This window comes from Lissotriton helveticus, chromosome 1_2 (genome assembly GCF_964261635.1).
Source record: "Lissotriton helveticus chromosome 1_2, aLisHel1.1, whole genome shotgun sequence".
Classification (NCBI taxonomy): domain Eukaryota; kingdom Metazoa; phylum Chordata; class Amphibia; order Caudata; family Salamandridae; genus Lissotriton; species Lissotriton helveticus.
Genome location: NC_136058.1, coordinates 6,075,833 through 6,101,474, shown reverse-complemented (window position 1 = coordinate 6,101,474; position 25,642 = coordinate 6,075,833). Strand labels below are relative to the sequence as shown.

Sequence of the window (25,642 nt, the reverse complement as noted above, 5' to 3'; positions counted from 1 at the left end):
ACCTAAAAACATACAGATGGGAATATGAAAATACATTTCACCTTGGCAACACTGTCAACCAAAACTATTTGTTCAATTAAAAAAAGCATACAGTATCAGTCATGAAATAATTACTCTATTTATATTCCTATGATATATCTCGTTTGTGCAAGTGTCACAATACCATAAACAACTATTTTAAAAGGAAAGTTATAGCTCATCTTTTCATGTCAAAAGCAGGACGTAATTATATTGGACGGGCGTTATGCAGCTCAGTCATACAGTGATAATTAATTGATGATAAAATATCGAAAAACATTCATCCTTGCGCAGGTGCCATGCTAATTTCTGTATGGTTCCAATAAAGTCTAATTTTCAAACAATTCCTTACTAAGAGTGTCTGCATCAAAGTAAAAAGTGTGGGTATTATGCGTGTGGTACTTTCCTAATTAAAATAAACTAAGATTCTTTAAAGAAAAAGAAAATATGGACGTAGGAAAAAAACGGCTTTACATCAATTGCATGGTAGGTGCACTATGGGTATGCAAGTTTTAAAAATGACATCCCTGCCCAGGCTGGTCGTACTGCTCAGCTGGCAAAATATGTGTGACTGCAAGACCTATGGAAAGAACTATGGAGGAGATGAACTTCCGTTTAATTGTCATGGTGATGTTTAATACATTCTCATGGAACCAGTTGAAAGTGTCTCACTGAACTGGTTAATGTCTCATTCTGCTGGTTAATTGTAACTCGTGAATCTGGTTAATAGTGTCTCAGGGAACTGGTTAATAGAAACTACTGCTTAATAGTGATTCTCAAGAAACTGGTTAGTAGTGCCTCAAGAAATTGATTAATGGTGACTCAATTAACTGGTTAATAGATTCTAATTGAACTGTTTACAACTAAGTGTCTCAAGAAAATGGGTGACCGTGTCTGAGAAATCATGCTAATAGTGTCTCACAGAATATGCAAAGTCCGACAGAACTGGTTATTAGAATATCGTGCAATTAGTTAATAGTGTCACAGGGAATAGTTTAATAGTGTGTCATGGTTACGCTTGCGACGTAACACTTATTATCAACTTTTTACACCTCACCACTTTCAAATGTCACCAGCCGCCACTGGCCCCGGTCACGGAAGTAGTTAACAGCACAGATCACGGAGCCGAGCGACTCAGCCATCTCAGCCATGCCCAGTATTTTCTATTTAAAAATAAAAAGACATCTTATTTTTATAAGTAGGCGTTGGATTTTCCTTGTGTCGAGTTTGCTCCTTCTTTTACTGTTTATTTACATAATGCTTTACATTTGTTCATTTGATGAAACCGGACTACTCTGAGCCACTGCTACACTTGACTGAGCTAAGGTTTTACAAACAGACCTAACTGGACCGGATATGGATTTGTGTTTTCACACGGTGAGGTCTCACAACCACACCATATAATAATCCACAGTTCTCACACTGGTGAATCACTACTACTAACCCATAGCCCCTCTTCCAATGCCTAGCTTGAGAGCCTAGGTTCCATGATGGGCCTGCGCATCAATTGTTATTCGATTTTTTCTTGAGAGAAGAAGGGGCGGATCTCTGAAGATTGACACTCCCACAAAAGGACCAGTATCAATAGTGAAAGAAGTAAATTATGAGGTAATTTCTTAAGAACTTGTGCATATTATGATTTCTGGACAATATTACTACTAAACGGGCAAATTTCATTAAGTTGGTTTAAATAATGAACTCCCTACATTACTGGGACAGGAATAGATGAGATTACAAATTTGAATGACCCAGATATGAAAGCAGATACATCTTTAACTATTGATCTTGGTTGCCTCTTACCCATATAGTAATGGTGGATACTACTGGTTAAATGCTAGAAACAAGATGCTGCTAATTAGATGAGGCGGCATCAAAAAACAAGATTAATAAATAAAAAGGTAAATATGTGCACAAGAAAAACATCAGCATCCATCCTACCCACTAGTGAGAAGAGTTCCCAAATGCTGAAAATATAGGTGAGACTACACAGAAAAGTAGTTAATTTAGAAAACTAGACCGTTTAAGTCAAATAAAGGCTTATGAGAGTCCAAACCAAATGTATCCATCGCTCCAAACCTAAAAGTGGTATATGATACCAGTGCCCGGTCTTCCCATGAAATTTCACTTTAAGACCCCTGACTTTAAAATGATAAGAACCTAAATTTGCAAATATATCCAAACATTTTAAGATATGAAAAATCTATAGGCAAGCAGTGACAAGGAAGGGGAATTCACTTTTTACTACACAGATACAAATATTAGAACTATTGTTTGAAACAAAGGTTATTTTTTTTTACTGTATTTTATTGATGAGAAAAAAAACATACAATCCGTCATGACAGTATTAGGCAGGATTCATCGTTTGATATACACTAAGAGCATATATGATCGAATAAGACAAAAAACAAATGTGGCCACTTGCTTGTTGAAAAAAACAACAAAGATACACAGTTACCAATCTCTCTGTTCAATCCTCTATCTCAGACCCATCCTCAATAAAATTATCTTTATGAATTGTGAAACATACACTGCAGTTGGGCCCATTCCAAATTAGACTCAGATGCCCCCTCATCACTGCGTGAAAGCTGCATGTGCTGTTCCTCTACTACCCACCATTCTAGCAGGTTCCTCATCCAATGAATCAGCTTTGAGGCCTTTACCCTCATCCAGCCAATGGCTACCCGTCTCTATGCCAGCAACTAGGCCAGCTGGGCTAGACGACAGGGGACCTTGCGTCCTCTAGGCTGCTTCCCACACCCAAGAGGCAGGCCAGCGGCAGTGGAACGTTGATTCCTGTGGCCATTCCTATGCATGGCACCAAATGTGCCCAAAAGGTTTGAACTTAGGCACACTTTCAGGCTAAGTGTAAGAAAAAGCCCACAACTACCCCACAACGTGCACAGACCGCGCCCCTCGCTGGTTTTATTTTATTAAGGTGATATGGAGTAACATATGTCCCATGCATAAAAAAGAAATGCATAAGCTTAAAGTTATCACAAGACCCAGTGCGAACGAGAAGTAACGCGATTTCCGAGCCCGCATCAGAGATGGGTGTGCCCGAAACAAAGGGTATTAATGTAGGATTGTAAATCTCAAATCTCAATTATGCAAGAAAATTCCGAGAACTATATTCTCAACAGTAAACCTTGAAGAAGGCCACAACATTGATGGTGCCATAAAGTAAAGGCGTTAATGTGATTTAAAAAAAGTATTTCTATTTTTGCAACTTAGCTGTATGAATACTTGGCCCCTGCTGCTCAATCTATAATGTAATACTTTAAATATAATGGAAACATTTTAAAATGCATTACATTTTTTCTTTCATTTCATCTTCACAGATGTCTAGACCAACAAGTTCCTCAATGCATTTGCAAAATTTCAGCATCCACAACATTGAGCAGTCAGCACATCCCAAGTCCGCCACCTGTGAATTAATTTAAATAAAAACAAATTAGGCAATACCTTTCAAGGCAGTTTACGTTCCAACTTAAATGTACATAAATGGCGATCACACGTGTAAGGTGATTCAGGCAGTTATTATACTCAGGTGGCTTTTAGATCCAATGAGATTGAATATACTTACTAATACATTATTTGTGCTCGATTGTAAAAGATAAAGTGATAACTAAATGCATATCAAGGTACTTCATGAACACTTTAGAATAAACCGTTTTTAGTCATATTTTAACAAAGTCGTTCCATCGTTTATAACTTCAGGCAGGACAGGAAACCAGGATCCATTCAACAAAGCAACATAAAAGCATTCTCCTCTACTCACCCCCACGCCTACCCCCGTCCACAATTCACAACCGCGTCTTACAGTAGCAATTCCTGGATCTTTGTTCTAAAGCTAGTCTCAAGTACCAGCTAGAGTGGGGGACTCTAATGAGACTACTGCTGTTCCTTCGACAGCGAAGAGATGTGTAATGTACAATGGAAACACTAGTAGCACTTTTAAGAAGTGTGCACAAGTTAGCTCACTGTATTCAATTGACAGGTGTTCCAGGAAGGGAGATACATCTGTGGGATAGGGTTTGGTTTTGTGTTCAAGTGACAATGAGGTTTTCTATGTTGACAAAAATTCCCAGATTTGGCCAAACTAATCTCTTTCAGTCAGGGGAGTTGTATTCCCCCCAAAGGAGGAGAAGGGGGTGAGATAACGGCTACTAATATTGTGGCTAGCTGGTTTCAAATTTGGGATCTGTATGATCAGATTCATTAATTGGAAGACCTAGAAGAACTACTACTGTGCCTCTTGGGATTCAAAAGTAACATCTTATTTTTTGTAATAACTGTATTTATTGATTTTCCATGTTGACATTTGTATACCAAGAACTTGGAAACATAACAATCATTGCTTTCACACACCCTTCTCTGGCATAGAAAAACGTAAAATAAGTCATCATGGGGCAGACTACCATTGCCGACCTGGGTTAAATCAGCTGGAAAAGCCCTTAGAGCCTTTCTCCAGCACCCACGGCCCTGCTGGCAGCGCAGGATATACCACACCAATTAGTGGCAGAGTTCCATCAGGTGGGCCTCCCAGGAAGCTAAAATACATGGAACCCATCCTGTTGGGCTCCCCACCCCAAGTATCCAGGTACATACTCTGCAGTTTCCACGCAATTATGGCCCTGACTCAGAGAGATGCAGGCTTTACACTCTGGTCCAACCTCCCCGAAGCTGAGAAATCACAGATAAATCCCGCCCAGACCTCTAGGTCTCATAGGAATTTGTCATCACGTCTAACTCTCTGGAGATGGATTTATTCCCCTAAAGTCGAATCTATCTTGTCCTCCCCTCGCCATAACACACAGCTAGGTTCCCTAGTCCCCAACCAGCCAATGGTCACTCATCATTTTGCCAACACAAGGGCCAGCTGTAAGAAGGTATATACCATATTAATTGTATTGGGTCCCTGCACGATGCCCAGCAGGCACAGTTGTGGCAAGGGCACCAGCTGAACCCCAAACCGTTCACCTATTCTGTCTACTAATAGCACCCCGAAACATGCTACGCCTGGCCACGACCAGGCAAATGTAAGAACGTGGCCAGGGAGGCGCAGCATCTGGGCCATTCTGCCGATATGGCTCGGTATATTTTGCTTAGAGCAATCAGCGTGAGGTAGGTGCGGAGGAGAAAGAGGAAGTAAATCAGTTTGAAGCGTGAATTGAAAGACAACCCTTTTACCAAAGCACAGGCCATCATCCAATCTCGGTCAGAGATTTGATCCTCCAACTCCATCTCCCAAGCTACTGGTGCCTTCATTGGAGCCTGCTTTTCGTCACAACGAAGGGCCATGTACATCCAAGTGATCATGTGTCTACTCCAGTCCAACTGCAATATGCTACCCATCACCATGGAACGTGCTGGGGCATCCGCGAAGCACGTCCATATTTCCCTAGCCATGCTGGCCATCTTAGTGTATTGAAGAAATTGCCCCACCCCCAGCCCTAACATTTCTCTAGCCTCAGGGAAGGTAAAAAACTAGTTACTTACCTGTACACTATGGTTCTCCAGTATTATCGTTCAAAGATTCACATGCTTGTATCTTCCCAGTCATTATGGTGGGAGTATCATGGTAACAGAATGACTATAGAAAGTACCATAGAGTAAAACACTGCATAGAAAATCCCATAGGGGACCATTATATTTGGTTGCCAAACCTCCTCATTATTTGGACCAAAACTCAGCCAATCAGCTGCCAGCCCTGACATCACACCCCCCAGTAGAACCATCATACCTCAGATTTCCAACCCCGAGTGAGAGCCAAGGATATATCCAGAGATAAGAGATCTACCTGAGTAACGGGGAGGTGGGAGGGTCGCATGTGAATCTATGAAAGATAATACTGGAGAACCATAGTGTACAGGTAAGTAACTAGTTTTTTCTCCAGTATTGAATCTCTCATAGATTCACATGCTTGTATCAGACTAGCTAGCAGTAGTTATAGAAGATGCATTGCTCAGGATAGAACCTCACAGGCTGTGGTCTCTGCTCCTCCTTTTTTTTAATTTTATATGAATTTATAGAATTGTAGAATAGTCTTTAAAATTGTACGCATATCATATCTGTTGAATAAACAGAATTCCAATAAAGCAAAAGCATAGCCTTTAAAGAAAAGCAACTATCAACACATAAATATATAATGATATATATATATATATATATATATATATATATATAATGATTATATATATATATATATATATATATATATATATATATATATATATATATATATCCAAAACACCAGCCGGTAGCACTCGCGGGCGGGTGCACGCCAAACGGGGGTGTGCCCGTTACGAAATATCGGCTTCACAAATCCAAGGACATTTAATCCAAAAGGAAAGCAGCACTCGCAGGGGGTAGTTCCAAATCAGTTTATTCGTGGTGGAACTAAACAGCAACTCTATATATAAAACTTTGGACAATACCTCAATGAAATAGACGGCAAAGCACTGCTTGTCCCACTGCTCCACCATTTCGCCATGCTGTATCTAGACAATAGTGTCTAGTAAAAGTGTGCACACATTCTTCCACGTTGCTGCTATACAGATGTCTGGCAGAGAAACTCCGGCAAACAGGGCTGTAGAAGTTGCCATTTTTCTGGTGGAATGTGCATGTGCTATTGTTCGAAGAGGATTACCGGCTTTGTCATGGCACAGAGAGATAGCCGAAGAAATCCATCTAGAAATACTGGCTCTTGAAAAAGCCAACCCTTTTCTTGCACCAGAAAATGCAACAAACAGCTGGTTTGTTCTTCTGAAGGACTTTGTCCTGTCAATGTAGAACTTTAGGCACCTTTTGACATCTAGGGAGTGTAGAGATTGCTCTGCAGGAGACGAAGGTTCCTTAAAAAATGTAGGCAGTACCACAGGTTTGTTGAGATTAAATATGGACGGTATTTTAGGGATGAATTTAGGATTTGTCCTCAAGACCACCTTGTCGACGAAATTTGAGAAAAGGATCAGAAATCGAGAACGCCTGAATTTCGCTTACACGCCTTGCTGAAGTGAGGGCGAAAAGTAAGGCTGTTTTCCATGAGAGAAATTGCAAATCCGTTTTATGTATCGGTTCAAAAGGAGACTTCATGAGCTGTGCTAGAACAATGTTAAGCTGCCATGAGACTGTTGGACGGTGGACTGGAGGAAATTACCTGAAAAGTCCCTTGAGAAATTATTTTATTACTCTCTGCGACCAGAGAGATGGACGGTCAGGATGTCTTCTATATCTTGATATAGCTGCCAGATGCACCTTTATAGAAGCATGAGAGAGTTTTGCTTTGGCCAGATGCAAAAGATAAGGTAGGATATGTTCTGAAGAAATATTAAAAGGATGGAGATTTTGAGAAACGCACCATTGACAAAACCTCCTCCATTTTGTTGTATAGGTTTAATTTGTAGAGATCGCCCGTGATTTGGAGAGAATCTCTCTGCATTCTTGAGAAATATTCAAAGATTGAAACTCATGTTCATGAGGTTCCATGCCGATAAATTGAGTGATTTCAAGTTCAGATGAAGAATTTGGCCTTTGTTCATGGAAATTAGATTCTGAGAGAGTGGGTGCCACTGAAAGCTTGAGGAGATCGGAGAACCATGCTTGTCTCGGCCAAGCTGGAGCTATGAGAATCAAGTGGCATGGCTCGGATTTCATTTTACGGATCACTTTTGAAATTAGAGGGAATGGGGGAAATGCATATGCGTACATTCCTGTCTCGCACATTTAGAGGGCATTGCGCCACAAACCCTTCTGATGCAATCTGCTTGCAAAATAGTTGCATCTTGAGCTGCGGACTGTTGCGAAAAGGTCTAGCGATGAGTTTCCCCATAGATGGAAGACCTGGAGAAGTTGACCCTGATGTAACTCCCATTCGTGAGAGACACTTGGAGATCTGCTGAGAGCATCTGCTCTCGATTTGTTCACTCCTGGAATGTGCTGCACTTGTAGCGAGATGTTGTGGAGAAGTAACCACCTCCAAATCTCCTCCGCTTGTTTTGAGAGAAGTTCCGATCTTGTAACCCCTTGTTTTAGCAGGTAAAACATGGTAGTGGTGCTGAGTAGGACCGTGGAACCTCTGATCCTGGGCAGAAAAGCTTGTAATTCCAAGAATACTGCCTTTAACTCCAGCAGATTGATGTGAAGTTGTGATTCCGCTTCTGACCAATGACCTTGAATCTCCAAGTCTTGAAGATGAGCTCCCCAACCTTGCAGAGATGCGTCTGTCATCATTACATAACTGATGTTGAGGCTTGAAAATCAGACCCTTCGTTAAGTGCTTTCTGATTGTCCACCATGACAGGGCTCTTTTTATTTGAGGAAAGATGAACACTCGATCTTCGAAAGATCCTAGAGAGTGGATCCACTGTTTGCCCAGAAGCTCTTGAAGAGGTCTCATATGTAGCCTGCAATTGAGAAGCAACGGGATACAAGAAGACATCATTCCCAACAATGACTTGTAGATCCTCACTGAAGTGAACTGCTTTTTTCTCAGAAGGGATGCCAGATTTAGAATTTTTTTAACTCTTTCTTCGGAAGAGTAAGCTTTTGCTTCTTTTTGTACGAAGCATAGCTCCTAGAAACTGAAGAGACTGAGATGGGCGAAGACATGACTTTTTGAAGTTGACTCTCAACCCGAGACGACTGAAGAGATCCATGCAGCGCTGCAGTGAGCGCCTTTCACGAGCAAGTCGTCCAGGTACGGAAAGACCTGAAGACCTTGAAGTCTTAAGTGAGCTGCCACTGGTGCCATACATTTCGTGAAAACCCTTGGGGCCGACTTCAGACCGAATGGCAATACTTTGAATTGGTAGTGGCGCTACGCTACCACAAAGCGTAGAAATTGCCTGTGTTTTATGTGTATTGGAATATGAAAATAAGCATCTAAGAGGTCCAGGGATGCTAGATAGTCTCCTCGGCAAAGAAGTAATAATATTTCTTGAAGAGATAACATTCGAAATGACATCTTTTCGATGAATTTGTTCAAACTTCTTAGGTCCATTACCTGTCTCCACTTCCCTGTAAGCTTTTTCTTTATCAGAAAGAAATGCGAATAAAAGCCTCTCCCTTGTTGATGACGTGGCACTTCCTCTATTGCCCCCTTTTGTAAGAGGGATAATATTTCCATCTTGAGGGCGGACAGGTGTCGTTGCTTTCGGAGGATAGGGGGTTGATGTGGAGGCTTCTGTATAAATTGCAGGGTATGGCCCAGATGGATTATGTCCAAGACCCAGTTGTCCGTTGTAATGGACTTCCATGTGTGGTAGATTGAGCCAGATAATGGTCGTTGAAGTTTAGACAGGTGGTGGGCGCCATGTGTGGTAGATTGAGCCAGATAATGGTCGTTGAAGTTTAGACAGGTGGTGGGCGCACTGTTGCAGTCACTGTCTTCTATGAGACTGTTGAGCCTTGCCTCTTGCCGATGGTTTCCATCTTGTCTGTTGCTGGTATAAAGAACCTGAGGAACGAAATTGCTGACCACTTGAAAACTGGCGATATCCCTGTTGATTGTAAGGTTGATATCTGCCAGACTAGAATGCCGGTCTCTGGGTATATTGCCCTCTTGACCCTCTCCTACGAAAGGAAGAAAACTTTCCCTGTTGCAAAGAACCTTGTGCTCGTGCCGTGTCCGTGTCAGCTTTGATGCCTTGAAGGGCCTCATCGATATGTTTACCAAACAGATTTACTCAGTCAAACGGCATGTCAATTATCTTGGTTTGCACTTCAGGTCTGAATGAAGTAGCTTTAAGCCATTCCTGTCTTCGCAGAGCTATAGCCGCTGCCATCTGACGAAATGCAAGCGACGACATATCCATGGCTATAGCGATTGACTCCGAAGCCGCTCTGGAGCCATCCTGAATGATGGTGGATGCCTCTTCTTTTTTACCTTCCGGCAATTGAGATAATAAAGGAGCTATGTCAGACCACATCTGGCGATTGTATCTACTAAGTAGAGCTAAGGCAATTGCTGCTGCAGCCAGCACAGCAAAGCGTTTTCCCGCTCCATCCATGCGTCTTCCTTCCTTGTCCGGAGGCGCTGCCGTTGTGGACACCGGATTCTTAGAGTTGTGCTGTGCCGCCTGCATCACCACAGATTCCGGCCACGGATGCCCAATTAAACACGCCGGAGAAGACTCAGGTGCTCTATACTTTTTTTTCAATCCTTGGCACCGAGGCTGCAACGGAGGAAGGGTTTTACATCAATTTCAACCCCTCTTCCCAAATAAAGTCAATAATTGGTATAGATCGGACAGATTTACATGAATCCTCTTTGAAGTCGTAAAGGAAACATTCTGCCTCTTGACTGGCAGCGGAAGCTCAAAGCGCTTTGATGCCTTTTCCATTATATCATGGAATCCTCCCACATCCTGAGGAGGAGAGGTAGCTGGCGACGGTGATGGAGATGGCGTTGTAGGGAGAACATATTCATCCCATTCAGTCCCAACTGGGCTATCTTGAATAAGTTCACCTTCCTCTGGCTGATCTCCGTCACTTTCAATCAGGTCATCTCTGATTGTAACCACAGGAGGAGAGCGTATTTGTGTTGGAGGCTTAGGCATAGGTGGAGGCCGAGTCTTCTGAACCTGAGCAGGACTTGAAACAGGTTTAGAGGTGACAGTATTTGCTTCCGGAAAGCGGAGATAGCAATCATTTATCATATGCCGAAGGTCTGTTACTAGAGAGATTGGCATAGAGACAGTCTCCTCTCTCACTTCTTGCTGAACCTACTCTTTTACTTCATAGTCGTAAGACTACTGAAAAGATTCAGATCTTTTTTCTGACATTGGACGATCCTGGAAAGAGAAGTCCTCTTGTACCTCCTGGGACTCCTCCTCATCAGTGTCCTGACTTTTTATCTGTAGCTGGGATGGGCTATAAGCTACTCCAGACTCCTCATCCTCTGACTGCGTTTCCAACAAAGTTGAAGGTGGCTACGATGAAACCTTGGCAACGATGAAACCTTGGCAACGATGAAACCTTGGTCCAACTGGTAAAGTCAGAAGATTTTTTCGTCGTGACGAGCCCGTCCACAGGTGAAATGACTTTAAAGTAATGGAGGATTTTGATTTCGGAGCCTTGAAATGTGTTGTCGACGAGTCCCCCGTCAACGTAGAACCTCTCGTCGTTGAGATTTTGATTATCGTCGACGATGCCGTTGACGTCAATAGTGTCGTCGACGAGGTTGTCGTCGACGGCACGGCACAGTTGTTGACGGCGTCGAAGTAGATCTTCCCGTCGACGAGATAGACGTCGAACCTTTCGTCAACGGGGTTGTCCTCGTCGTCGAAATCGTTGTCGTCGACGAAGTTGGCGTCTACTGCATCATCTTCGTCGTCATTTTGACAGGAATTACAGCCTACCTTGGAAGAGGGAGCAGATGATACCTCCCTTGACACAGCCGATTTTTTCAAAGGTGTTTGAGGCAAAGAAGATGAAGAAGCCTCTTTCTTTGGTTTTTTGCTTTTTAGCCACCAATTTCTCCTCAGGGGCAGAAGACTTTCTTTTCTTGGAGGGGTCTGAGGATCAACTTCTTCAGAGTCAGTCTCAGATGTGGACTTTTTCTTTTGAAGCCACAAGAGTAAACGTGCCTCCCTGTCCCTCAAGGTTTTAGCCGAGAAGGTCCTACAAGGCTTGCAGTCTTTAGGGACATGTTTAGGGTTGAGACAGTATAAGCAGTCCTTATGTGGATCCTCAGAGTAAAGTCTAGGTTTTCCACAGGATCTGCAGGGCCTGAAAAGCCTCTTTTTAGAGCTTTCAGCCATTGTAGTCAAAGGAAAAACAGTACCTCAATCCAGAAGTAAGAAACACTTTGTTGAGCAGGGTGAAAAGTTCACAGAAAATAAACTGAGCAGAGCTCAGGGAGACTCCTTCACACGAAGGCGGTTGGGAATCTGAGGTATGATGGTTCTACTGGGGAGTGCGATTGTCAGGGCAGGCAGCTGATTGGCTGAGTTTTGGTCCAAATAATGAGGAGGTTTGGCAACCAAATATAATGGTCCCCTATGGGATTTTCTATGCAGTGTTTTACTCTATGGTACTGCTGTAGTCATTCTGTTACCATTAGACTCCCACCATGACGACGGGGAAGATACAAGCATGTGAATCTATGAAAGATTCAATACTGGAGAATTAATGTTGCACCGGGGTACAAATCAGCTGCTGTTATACATGCTCAGTCTCCACAGGCAGTCAACAACATAGTCTTTTCAATGTCCCAGAAGGGCGCCAGGTCCCAACTGCCATTTCCCTATCAAAGGGTTACCTCTGCAGTACCCTGGTCACCACCCCCTCCCACACTTTAGCAGTCTGGCCTATCTCATATGGAATCTCAGCATCTAGTCCTCCCCTTTCATGAGCAGAATTACCAGCGCAGCATCCCTGTGTGCCCCCCTCAAAAGTTGCTTCTCCCAATTATCATCTTCCCAGCAGTCACATGGTAGCGTGTTGGAGATGCGCAGACTAGTAATATAACTCCAAATCCAGGGTTTGTCAGCCCCCCCCCTCCTGATTCCGCATCAGAGTACCTAAAACCACACTACTACGCCTCCTGGCCCACACAAATGAGATCATCACACTATTCAGTTGTTTAAACACTGTGGGCTTCAGCAGGCAAAGTTAATTTTGTAGAATATACCAGGAGGAGGACCATTTTAGCAACAGTCACTCTTTCCACGACTGATAGGGGGAGAGTATCCCAGAATGTAATGGATACCGTCAGACCGTCCAGGGCCCTTCCCATGTTATATTGATACTGCTGGTCTTCCATTGCACCAACCATAACACCCAGGTATTGAAATCCGCCAGTCTCCCACTTGATGCCTAGTTTATGGAACTGCGCCAACGGGACCCCAAGAATGAGCCAAGTGGGAAGAGCATTGTCTTCTGCCTGTTCACCCGCACGTCCGATACTGTGCCAGAGTCTTCCAAGTTAGACAATAAGTGTGCTAGCAACTCTCACGGAGGGCTTGTATGAAAAAGAATGTCATCTGCATTTAGGAAGAGTGTGTGTGTATGTCTCAATCCCTCGCTCCTTCATGTCACTTCTCATCTTTATAGGCAGCAGCTCGATAGCCAGAGCGAAATGCAATGGTGAGAGCACCCTTGTCTGATTCCCCTACCAACAATCCAGTCATCTGAGACCGCTTGTTTACTCTAACCCTGGCTCTCAGCTCCGCATAGAGTAGCCTTATCCATCCACAAAAGGAGGAGCCGAAGCACAGGGCACTTAGTATCTCCATGAGGTATGGCCACCTCAAAGTGTTGAAGGCCTTTTCCCGGTCCACCGACACCAGCACTAACTCCTAGTTCCTCCCCAGCACCTCATGCAGTACATGCATGAGCATGCAAAATTTCATGGCCGGGCTACGTCCCAGGATGAATCTGCATTGATCTTCGTGTACCAACCAGACAACTACACCCTGCATACTGCTAGCCAGACCTTTGCATAGGACCTTGGTGTCAGTATTAACAATAGTCAGTGAATTATAGGCAGAGGGATCCAATGCATGACCATCCGGCTTTCTCATCATGCAGATAATCCCCTTGGGCAAAGAGCTTAAGGCGTACCGCAGCTCCTCCTGCATAGTCTCAGCCTACAATTCGTCCCACAAGTCCTCTGGGATCTGGGGGAGATCCACTGAGGCCAAGTACATGCATATGGCTACCCATATGTTCCCGAAATGTCTCCAGGACTGCAGCCTGTGTGCCAGCAGTCCAGCATGTACGTCGCAGGACAAGGGGGCTTTCAGTTTCCCTCCTTAAGATCCATGCCAGGAGTCTTCCTGATTTGTCACCCTCCATGTGAAGTCCTTGCCAATATTCTCTCAGTGTGAGTTTGCCCAGTCAGTCCGATATCTCAGCTGCTCGACACTTTGCTTCTGCTGCTTCCTGGCACGCATTACCATGCTCACCCTCCTGTATCTTACTCTCCACCAATAATTCCTCCTGCTCTGCCAGCTCCATGTGGAGGTGCCCTTTAACACCATACGCCTTACCCATATGTTCTCCATGGAGTAAAGTCTTCATGGTCTCCCACTCTGTAGCTCGTCACTGTCGTTCTCTAATTGGTCTCCATATACATGGTCAAGATCACCGAGAGCGCATCTCCGCATTTATCGTCCATCAACATCTCTGGTACCAGTCTCAATGCACTGTTTGTTCCTCTCAACCCTTCCCAACCCCACTCAAGAAGCTGGAGTAGTCCGTTAAGAAGCTGCTGAGGTTTTGACACTGACTTCAGTCGACACAGGGGCAGGCACGCCACTAATATCCGATCCTAACTGCTATTCATCACCAGTTATTTCTTTGTCCAAATCGTTTCGGAGCTGGAACGTTGAGAGTCTGGACAGAAGTATCATTTTGTATACATTGGAGATTACATGTTTATACCATTGGTGCAACAATTGCTTTGGACAACTTGGAGGCTAGATGGTGAGAGGGAATAGGCGATGGATAACACGGGTGGGGTACCCAACCAAGGTGCCCTAATATCTCTTTTGCTAGATAAAACGCCGAAACCCCATGAGGTGCCCAGGCTACTATTGACAGACTTGCAGTATTGGAGGAAATGTGAAAATAAATGTGCAAATCCCACTGTACTCCCAAGGCAATGCCTCTGGGTGGATTACCTTGTGGTGAATCCAATCGATCCGTCTTTACATCCCACCAGATGATAGAGTGGACAGAGGTAGGCCTCACTACAATGGGGGATTGCTACATGAATGTTTAAGTCCTATCCTTTGAGTAATTATGGCAGATTATGACCTCCGACTTGGATAGTTTCTGACATATGGGGGGGGACTACTCTGTATAATGTAAATATAAAAGAACCCCTCTTATCAAACCTTATTTAAGAAAACAGCCTACCGTCATTGTATGATTTTTTTTAATTAACTCCAATACAATTCCATTAACACGATGCATCGCCTTTAATCAAACAATTCTTCCTTTATATACAATATTCATCATATATTACAAAGTGCAAAAATGCAACATTATCACTGTCTCTTAAGTTGCACTTAGTCATCTCCCCTCTATTAAAAACCAACTGCATACATACCACATACACTCCCATTCATACTACATCATAAAACGCTTTCGACCATATGTATATCAACGGTGTACAACAGGGGAAAAAAACAGTTAGTTTTTAAAAAAGCATCATCTTTTCTATCAAAGCATATATCTTGGTAATCTAGTTTGCTTGTTTGTCAATTTTATCATATACTTATACTATTCCTTTCTCGGACTATATATATGTGTGGGTAATATATCTATCTATCTATCTATCTATCTATCTATCTATCTATCTATATCTCTATCTCTATCTCTATATATCTATATATCTATATATATCTCCAAGCTACAAGGAGCACGAGCTGCAACATGCTCCTAAAGAGCAGTTATGGTATACAGTCCACCAGTACAATGATAACTTTAAGGAGTTCAATGAGCCATGGATGCCTGACACGTTTCGAAATATCCCCACTTCTCTTCAGAGGCTTTGGCAATTAAAAGCGCATAGGACACCACCCTCATCATTTAAATGCTCCAATGCATGCCCTGAATGGGACGCTCTGTCACGACTAGCAGAGCATTATGGGCTTTGTGGTGTCCTTTATCTCCCAATGGAGCGGCAATGTTGCAGCTGTAACATTGAATGCCACCAGATGGGCCTCGCTGTGCCAGTGGACATGCTAAATCCGTTGCTGCTCGTCGCGGCAGAGCGCCCCATTCAGGGCATCCACTGGACCATTTAAATGATGAGGGCAGTGTCCTATTCACTTTCAATTGCCAAAGCCTCTGAAGAGAAGTGGAGGCACTTCGAAACGCGTCAGGCATCCATGGCAGATTAAACTGCTTAAAGTTATCTTTGTACCATAAAGGCTCGTTAGGAGCGTGTTGGGTACTTGGAGATAGATAGATATATTTTCACTGAAAAAACCATAGGTTTCAGGCCTTATACAGTTAGGAATTAGCATTTAAAAAACCTTTAAAATTCACTCAAAAAACTATAAGTTTTAGGGGTGTTATAGTTAGCTGGACATTTCACTCATACAAAACCATTGAAATTGCTCCTATATAGTTAGTTGTACTAACTATATTTCGCGCACCCGCAATCCACTGCTGATGATGTCACATATTACATCATTCAAGACATGGTCAGTGACATCACTGATGACATCTCAAATGACATCACTGATGACATCACTGATTACATCATCCACGTGATAATCACATACACCTTTTCATACACTAGTAAAATCTTTCATCACTCTTTGTAAAATACAGAGTATCATATTTGAATCCATTGTTACAGCAATACAAGTATCTAAAAACCCACTCAGTGATTCATAGATGTATACACAATACAGGAGCAATTTCAATGGTTTTGTATGAGTGAAATGTCCAGCTAACTATAACACCCATAAAACTTATAGTTTTTTGAGTGAATTTTAAAGGTTTTTTAAATGCCAATTCCTAACTATATAAGGCCCGAAACCTATGGTTTTTTCAGTGAATTTCAAAGGTTTTTTAAATGCCAATTCCTAACTATATAAGGCCTGAAACCTATGGTTTTTTCAGTGAATTTGCAAGGTTTTTTAAATGCTAATTCCACTCTATATATATATATATAAGGCCTGAAACCTATGGGTTTTTCAGTGAATTTCAAAGTTTTTTTTAATGCTAATTCCTAACTATATAAGACCTGAAAGCCCACCAGGAATCTCCAGTATGCGCCAAGGGACTGCATTGCAGAGGTGTAATGAAGCCAGTGGCGGCTGGTGACATTTGAAAGTGGCCGGGCGTAAAATTATTGGTGAAAACACCGCGGCGAGCGAGCGTAGCGAGCGAGCCTGACCGAACTAAGGAGGGTTCGGGGGGGTTCTCCCCCCCCCCCCGAGAAATTTTTGAAAAATGAGTGGGCAAATGGTGCATTTTCAAGACTTTTGGAAGCCACTGTGCTAAACAGAAACAGGCCACTGCCTCCCCTCAAACTATTGTCAGTTCCAAGGGCTCATGAATGAGCCATTCTAAATTGCAATAAACCACAATTAAAAAACGAGTTCTTTTTTAATTAAAAAACAAGTTATTGAAAACATATATTCTTTATTGGCATGAGCACTGACTGCTTATATTCGAACCCAATTGCCAGTGACCCCAGACAGCCCACCCCCACACCCTGCACGAGTAAAATAGATTGTACAAAAGATAGAAAACACCTAGGAATCACAGGAAATCCATACAGTGCGACATACAGCTAGCTAATCATTAACATTCTTTTGAAATGCTACTTTTAAAATCTAATATTTTGGTCCTTTGCAGTTTAAAAATAATTACTGTTTGCTTGAATAGCTTCACTTGGTCCCACCAGGCGGTTAACACATGGTGAAGTTCACAGCACACACAAGCCATCTGTTGTGTGACCTGTGCTTTTATCATTCTGTGTACTGTTAAAAAGTTCTTGGGCTGTGAACTGTTAACATCTAAATAGTGACTACAGTCATATATAAACTCCGTGTATGCAATAATTTGAAAGTGGATTAATCAATTTCGGGCTATTGAAGAGCAAGAAAACCATGAAGAGCATCAACGTAGGGACCACTATATCAATGCCATACAGTGCAAAACAATTGTGAATAATATACATCTGTACACTAAAAGAGCCAACGGCCATACAAATATAACGATGCTTCATTCGAAGTTTAAAAAACGAATTGACTCAATTTAATTTGTCCCTCAAAACTAGCGCCAGTATGGATTTTCCTTGGTGATGCATGCCTTTGTGCACTCATTTTCCATCAGAAAACTAAAGAAGTTGTTTCCCTGCATTAGCACTAAAACTGCAAATCTGTCATTTCAAAGCACAGGAAATAAATAACAGATGTTGCCAGTACTCAATCTATGGTGCTCAAATAACTATACTTGAACAGACTGGAATGCTGAGCCTGCCTTGCCTGAATCGGGAATTAAAGATCATTTCAGTTGGAAAGGGAGTGAGAGAAAATTGCACTTTTTAATCTTAGGCCTGCAAAAGAATAATCACACTGTGACACCGGAGAACAACTACTGCAGTTGAAAGCTATTTCTTGCACCGAATGCAACAGTCCATAGCGCAAACGCTTAAACTTTGCACTGTGTGTTTGCCCCCTTCACTCCACCCCGGCCAACATCCATGGCATGCAACCACACCCAAGAGGGCAGGATTTCCAGGCACTAGAAAGCACTCCAAAGTAAACCCTTTTTTTTTATCCAGACCCTGATCTGAAGCACCAGGAAGCCACGTCTTCCCAAAGATACTCACCCCGGTCGGAGAGGCATGAGACCATTCTTTCCACTAGGCTCCAATTAACTCACAAACACCCAACACAATATCATGAAGAAGGGTGTCACTCTGCCAATTTCCAACAGGCATGATACGAAACGCCAGGTAAGCCTGCCGAAAAGACCTATATTTAATGTGGAAACCACAGGCCAACCTGAAATTGATAGAGACAACAAAAGTCCCAGTCATGGGCCACCTGGCCCACCCTCTATAACGGGCCTGCAGCGGACCCCCAGCTGGGTGAACCCCAAAATACTCCCCCCCCCCCCCCCCCCCATGTGACAACACTTGAGGCTCAGTTCATAAAGTACTGCATGGACAAAAGGCTTGCCTCGCCCTCTTACAACAAGCATTCTGCATGAGCGGCAACTAATTTTCCACTGACTTCGCCCAATGGCCTCATTCATTTCACCCAGATATACACTGTCATCTATTTCCAATAGCAAAACAGTGCACAAAACTTTGCTAAGTTCTAGTATTTACTCTTTTTATGACAACAGCATACTGTGTTCCTAGCAGAGCTTTTCTGGCTGCCTACCAGAAGTCCGCATTAGACTGCGCATGACTGAGCTGAAAGATGCAGAAGAAGCCATTGTTACGCAGGCCCGAGCTTCTGCTGTAGATCTCAGCTGCACCTGCTGTGCTCACAGGCCCCCATGGAGCATCCATCTCCTGTCCCACCCTTGTCCCTAGCTTCCTCCCTTCTCAATGCGGATGTTGCTTTCTCACCCCAGCAGACATTTTTTACTCAGATAACAACTGCTTTCAGACCTATTCCATTAACTATACCATATGTTACTGCTAGAATTGTATGAAAAGCGGAAGTACAACAATTAAATGTGGTAAATTCATGCAGACATTCAATTTGGACTAACATCTGTCGCCTACTTTACTATAGTCAACAAAGCTGGGCCCCAGCAGGCCCCCCATCCACAGACTCTTTTTGTCTTATGTTTTTATGCAAAATGCATTTCTTTGTAAAATCTGTAACTGCTGTATTGTTGTAACAGTCGAACTGCACACTCCAAACACATGTTATAGATGCAACTACAACTGCTGTTCATTTTACAGGTTCAAGCTCTGGGTCAGTTATGGTAACCGTGACCCCTAACCCCATATTAAAGCTCTCTGAAGCTCCTCAAACAACGAAGTTCTGCAGTGTGCACTATTCAAACAAATATAATTGGAAGTTTAAGTTTGCATGACGGCCTTAAGGAGGTCAAATAGGATGGTGCATTATATACTGGCACATTCTGCTGCTGGCACAGTGCCTACTTTACCTGGCATTCCTGCACCACAGCCGCTGCTGAATTCCAACAGTAACACATGCTGCTGCTCAGAACCTGGAGAGCAATGACTCATAAACCTGGCTTTCTAGAAACCTGTGCCACATCACACAGCAAGGGCCTGGCGCATTAAGAGCAGTTGAGGGGGCTTTTTTGTGACTTTCCAGGAATACTGTGAGCAGGCACCATTTTCCTGAGCACTTTAATATGGAAGAGACCCGTACTTACTATGAAATGACTCACTTCAAGGTATGAATTACAATAAATTCCACTGCAGGCTGCCAGCATATGGTCTGGCGAGAGCACAAATGTACGCTTAAAGCAGATGTACAACCGCAAATGTTTTTATTTTGAGCACAACTATAAATACTACAGAGGTCAACCGGATATTGAACGAGGTTGAGTCCAGGAGCTGGGCTTCAGTCTGTGGTTGCAAAGGAGTGCCTAATATCAATGTAATGTCTGATTCCTTCCTTAACCGCACAGCGTGCAGGGACCCATAGATCCACCTGAACCTTGCAGCCACACGTACCAATCCCACCCAATGTGACTGCAGGCGGTGCCATGCCCCCACGAGCTGAATCTGCCACTTTAATCTGCAGGCTGCACACTTGAACCCAAGTAAGGTAGGCAGATCACAGATTCGAACCCCAGTAAAAGAGCTTGCCAAGTTCATGCATGCATGCACTGTTGTTTACACAGCAGGTCACGACTGAACCCTTCCATTCATTGTTCCAGCTAACAATAACGCCTCAATAAAAGAGCCAAGAAGCAATGTGCATTCTTGGTGGGTGCTAAATAAATGGCAACTATTCAACATAAAAAAAACGTCATCAGTGCACCCTGTCCCTGTTCGATCAGATACAACAGGAAAATAATTTACTGAAAATCGGACAACATTCCCACAATAGATCATTATTACATGGATGTTCAACTTGAAAAGAGTACATTAAACAGACATTAGAGCGAGAATGTGTGTCATTACACATGCATGATACTGCATTGCTAATCTTTGCTCTCTTTCAATTTTGGCAGGCGAGGCAGAAAACAAACCTACAATTAACTGCTCTGTACTCCAAATGTGTACAGCATTACCGGATGGGGCTGAGTTCTGCAGCCCGTTTTTCGTATCTCTGAAAGCATAGAGTAGAGGGGGACAAGCGGGCCTGACGTCACTATAAGATGGGGAAGACGTGCAGACGAGAGGAAGTGCAACCAGGATCTTGAAACATAACCCAAAGTGCATTCAAGGAGCTGGAGTGATTGGGGATGAAATCGAGTGCAAATAAAATACCAATAAATAAAATATTATGATGGTCTTTAGCGAACTGGTCATATAAAGTCATCATCTTTCCTACTGATAGTCACTTCGTACCCGAGTAACGTCCTAAACGCTATTGCCAAAAATATTTTCGGGCCTATTACACCTACTACCATCTCTATATAAACACTTTTTAATCTCAAACAGACTTTGCTTTCTACCGACGAGCATGGCACTGTACCCTAATAATTATAGCACTTGAGTGAAATGCACAGACAGACTGTCACGTGGGGTTCTAAATGAAAAGTTCGCTCGCACCCCACGGTGAGAAGCCGGATCTGTGTGTGTTAATTTTTCTGAGTGTGAGTTTCTTTCCTAAGTGTGCTGTTGCCTCGCGGGCGCGGCATTCCTGAAGGCTGCGGGGAGGGTGTATTTATGTCAGGGGAGAGAGGATGAAGGGCGAGCAGCGATGTAGGGGAAGGAAAACAGGAACAGCAGCGACGGGAATCCAACGGAACAGATGGAGGGGCAAACACGGGAGGGGGCATGTCGCACGATAAACAGGACAGGGGTCAAATGGCACAGAAGGGGCAGATTTTAAACTGGTAGACCTAGCGTGGGGGTACAGTCATACTGAGGAGTAATTAGTTGGAAGGGGCAAATACAAGGGAGAATGGTAGGAAGAGACGACGGGCAAAGGGCAGGACGATGAAGAGGTTTGGAATGGGACCCAAAACAAGATGAGGCAGACCTGGGAGCGGCAAGTATTACCTCATTACTATCAGGACGGAAGTAAAATGCACTCCGACCAGCAACTGTCACTGAAGATTCATGCGCGGGACGTCTAAGGTGGTCGAGTCTGCGCAGGCTCGAGTTCTGCTTTCGTTCTGCCACACCCTTTCCCAACTCGTCATGTCACAGGGAGGGGTTCGGTCCCACCCACGCCCTGTAACGAGGTGGGAAAGGGTGTGGTGACAAGCTCCACTCTCTCTGATTGACGTGGAAGCTTAGCGATCCCGGGCTTGTTTTCAAAACGCCCGGGGCTAACTTAACCTCCACGCCTTCAGGGGGTGGAAACTGCGCCCTGCAGCTAGGTCTTTGCCGAGCTGATGACATCACAGCCTTCAGGGCTGTGAGGTTCTCAGCCGGCAAAACACCTAGCCTTAGCGAGCAACAACAGGACAGGCAGGGTAAGTCACATGACGTGGTGACGTGAGGTCAATTAACAATTGATTTAATATTACAGCGCGGATACAATACATATCGGCGAGTGAGTGTGGGGCATTCAGGGGAGCTTGTAAATCATGGGTATTTTTATTAATAAATAACTGCTGAGCAAATCCAGCATTGTAACGGGGGCGGAGCCCTGACGCCCTCATAGAGAAACCGCCACTGAATGAAGCCACGCCCCTTTTTACACCTCTCTGCAACGCAGCCCCCGGGCGTGTTTGCAGAGGGGAACTAATTCCCCTTGCATACTGGGGGTCCCTAGGGGCCAACTAGCCCACCTTGAACCTGCAGTATGCGCCAGGGGGCTGCATTGCAGAGAGGTGTAATGAGGCCACACCCTTTTTTACACCTCTCTGCAACGCAGCCCCCTGGCGCGTTTGCAGAGGGGGAACTAATCCCCTTGCATACTGGGGGTCCCTGGGGGCCAACTAGCCCACCAGGAGCCTCCAGTATGCACCAGGGGGCTGCATTGCAGAGAGGAGAAATGAGGCCACACCCTTTGCAACGCAGCCCCCGTGCATGTTTGAAGAGGGGGAACTAATTCCCCTTGCATACTGGGGGTCCCTGGGGGCCAACTAGCCCACCAGGAGCCTCCAGTATGCGCCAGGGGGCTGTGTTGCTTTGCCCCGGAGGGCGGCAGTCCCTGGGGCAATGTGGGGGGGATTGGGCACCCCCCACACTTCTTTATCACTATGCCCCCGCGATTTGGTCCCCCTGGGGGGTAATTTTTAAAAAAACATACCGGGTTAAAAAAAATAATAATAATTGGCCATGGGGGTCTTTGTGGGACCACCTGAACAGGTCTAGGGGGTCAGGGTGTTTCTACCCTCTCCCCTTTTTGCGTTCTACACGTTTGTTTTCCTGCTTTCTTCTGCCTCAGTCTACCGAGGCACAAGATGACTGCCAACAATTTCTGTTTTGGAGTGTTGACAGACATTGGCAGCCAAGCAGCATGCAGCTCGCGCAAAGGTCCGCACACGTATATATAAATATATATATATATTATAGTTAGCTGGACATTTTACTCATACAAAACCATTGAACTTCCCCCGTTATAGTTAGTTGTACTCACTATAACTTGCGTGCCCGCAATCCACTGCTGATGTGGTTTGGTGGGGGGTGTGTGATTGCCAAAAAATGTGTGAATAGTTCATTCAGTAGGTATATGAGGTTAAGACTACATGTTATAACAGTTGTTTCAGTGAGTGTATATCTTTATGGGTGTGGTGGTGATGAAATATTTCTCTCAATGGTACATCTCCATTAAACTTGAAAAAAAAAGGCAGTGCATGTGACAGTTATATCCAATTAAGTGTGCCTAAGACTTAGTGATTGTATGAGTCACTATATGGATAACTGTATACTTGAAATAGTGATTTTATAACACACTAAGTGTGAGTTACTATCTATATAAATAGATGAAGTGGTGTTTGTATAAGTTTGTAGGTGAGTAAATGTAAGTATAATCAATTGTTTGCATAAGTCAGAAGGATGTCTTTATAAGTGAATACAATGTGTGCTGGTGTGTAATGTTGAAATAGGCATATAAGTATATTTGATAGTGTTCTGTTGATTATTCACTGCATATAACACTGAATCTATAGGTAAGTGATTAGATGTGTGTATAGTTCTATGAATAACTGAGTGGGTGTTTAGAAATTTCTATTGGTGTGTCAATGGTTTCAAATATGGCACTTTCTATTTTTTACAGTGAGTGATGAAAGATTATACTAGTGTGTGATGAGGTGTATTTGATTGTCACATGGATGATGTCATCAGTGATGTCATCAGTGATGTCATTTGAGATGCCATCAGTGATGTCACTGACCATGTCATGAATGATGCACTTTGTGACGTTCCGGTGGCGCAGAAGGCTGAGTGATATTTATCAGGCAGGACTAAGCCACTTTTTGTAGCGTAATCCTGCCTGATAAATATCAGTCCCTTTAACGCAGTGTCCTGCGTTAAAGGGGTGTGCAATGGGTGTTGCTGGGGGCGTTCCCAGCAGCATCCAGAGTAATTTATAGCATCCTCAAAGTCAGTCTTTCAAAAATTCCAAAGTATAGGACATGATAATCCAAATGTTTCTCAAGAAAAGTCATAAACCGTGTCCGTGGGTCAGATCTGTCCAAACGCCGATATTCCGAACGATTGAAAATGACTTTTCTTGAGAAACATTTGGATTTGGATTATCATGTCCTATACTTAGGAATTTTTGAAAGACTGACTTTGAGGATGCTATAAATTACTCAAGTCTGCCCGAATTGTGTGGGTAAAATTGATACCTAGTCACTTTGAATAAGAATGTACTTACGTCTCGTCTAACATTTGGAAGAAATATCCAGTTATATGACAACAGGATACCGACATAACTTGAAGGAAATAAGAACGCCCTGAAGAAGTTCTGTTGTACAGAAAGAAACGTGTCGGCTGGCTGTGGTACATAAACTTATGGAAAATAAAAGCATTTGAATATACACCAAGATTCAGCGCTTCAATAAGGACTTTAAGTGATATGATTTGATTGGACTTGTTGTGCAAGTGGTGCTGTGCCAAACTTTGGAATATTCTCCACTACACTCACTCTCTACTACTCCACTACTCTCTAATACTCACTATCTACTACTCTCTAATACTCACTCTCTACTACTCCACTACTCTCTAATACTCACTATCTACTACTCTCTAATACTCACTATCTACTACTCTCTAATACTCACTATCTACTACTCTCTAATACTCACTATCTACTACTCTCTAATACTCACTATCTACTACTCTCTAATACTCACTATCTACTACTCTCTAATACTCACTATCTACTACTCTCTAATACTCACTATCTACTACACTCTCTCTACTACACTCTCTCTACTACACTCTCTCTACTACACTCTCTCTACTACACTCTCTCTACTACACTCTCTCTACTACACTCTCTCTACTACACTCTCTCTACTACACTCTCTCTACTACACTCTCTCTACTACACACTCTCTACTACACACTCTCTACTACACACTCTCTACTACACTCTCTACTACACTCTCTACTACACTCTCTCTACTACTACACTCTCTACTACTACACTCTCTACTACTACACTCTCTACTACTCACTCTCTGCTACTCACTCTCTGCTACTCTCTCTCTGCTACTCTCTCTCTGCTACTCTCTCTCTGCTACTCTCTCTCTGCTACTCTCTCTCTGCTACTCTCTCTCTGCTACTCTCTCTCTGCTACTCTCTCTCTGCTACTCTCTGCTACTCACTGTCTACTACTCACTGTCTACTACTCACTGTCTACTACTCTCTGCTACTCACTGTCTACTACTCTCTACTACTCATTCTCTGCTACTCTCTGCTACTCACTCTACTACTCACTCTCTACTACACTCTCTCTACTACACTCTCTCTACTACACTCTCTCTACTACACTCTCTCTACTACACTCTCTCTACTACACTCTCTCTACTACACTCTCTCTACTACACTCTCTCTACTACACTCTCTCTACTACACTCT

At 43.4% G+C, this 25,642-nt stretch overlaps 1 protein-coding gene across 4 annotated transcripts in view; it reads right to left on the bottom strand.

Annotated features, from left to right (window-relative positions):
• HENMT1 (HEN methyltransferase 1) overlaps positions 1–25,642 on the bottom strand; it is a 588,326-nt gene that overhangs the window by 401,142 nt on the left and 161,542 nt on the right. For all 4 annotated transcript variants that reach the window (XM_078668393.1, XM_078668408.1, XM_078668402.1 and 1 more), the window contains one exon: positions 3,330–3,442. In XM_078668393.1, coding sequence (XP_078524519.1) covers positions 3,330–3,442 — 113 coding nt within the window. The remainder of the gene's footprint in view (positions 1–3,329; positions 3,443–25,642) is intronic.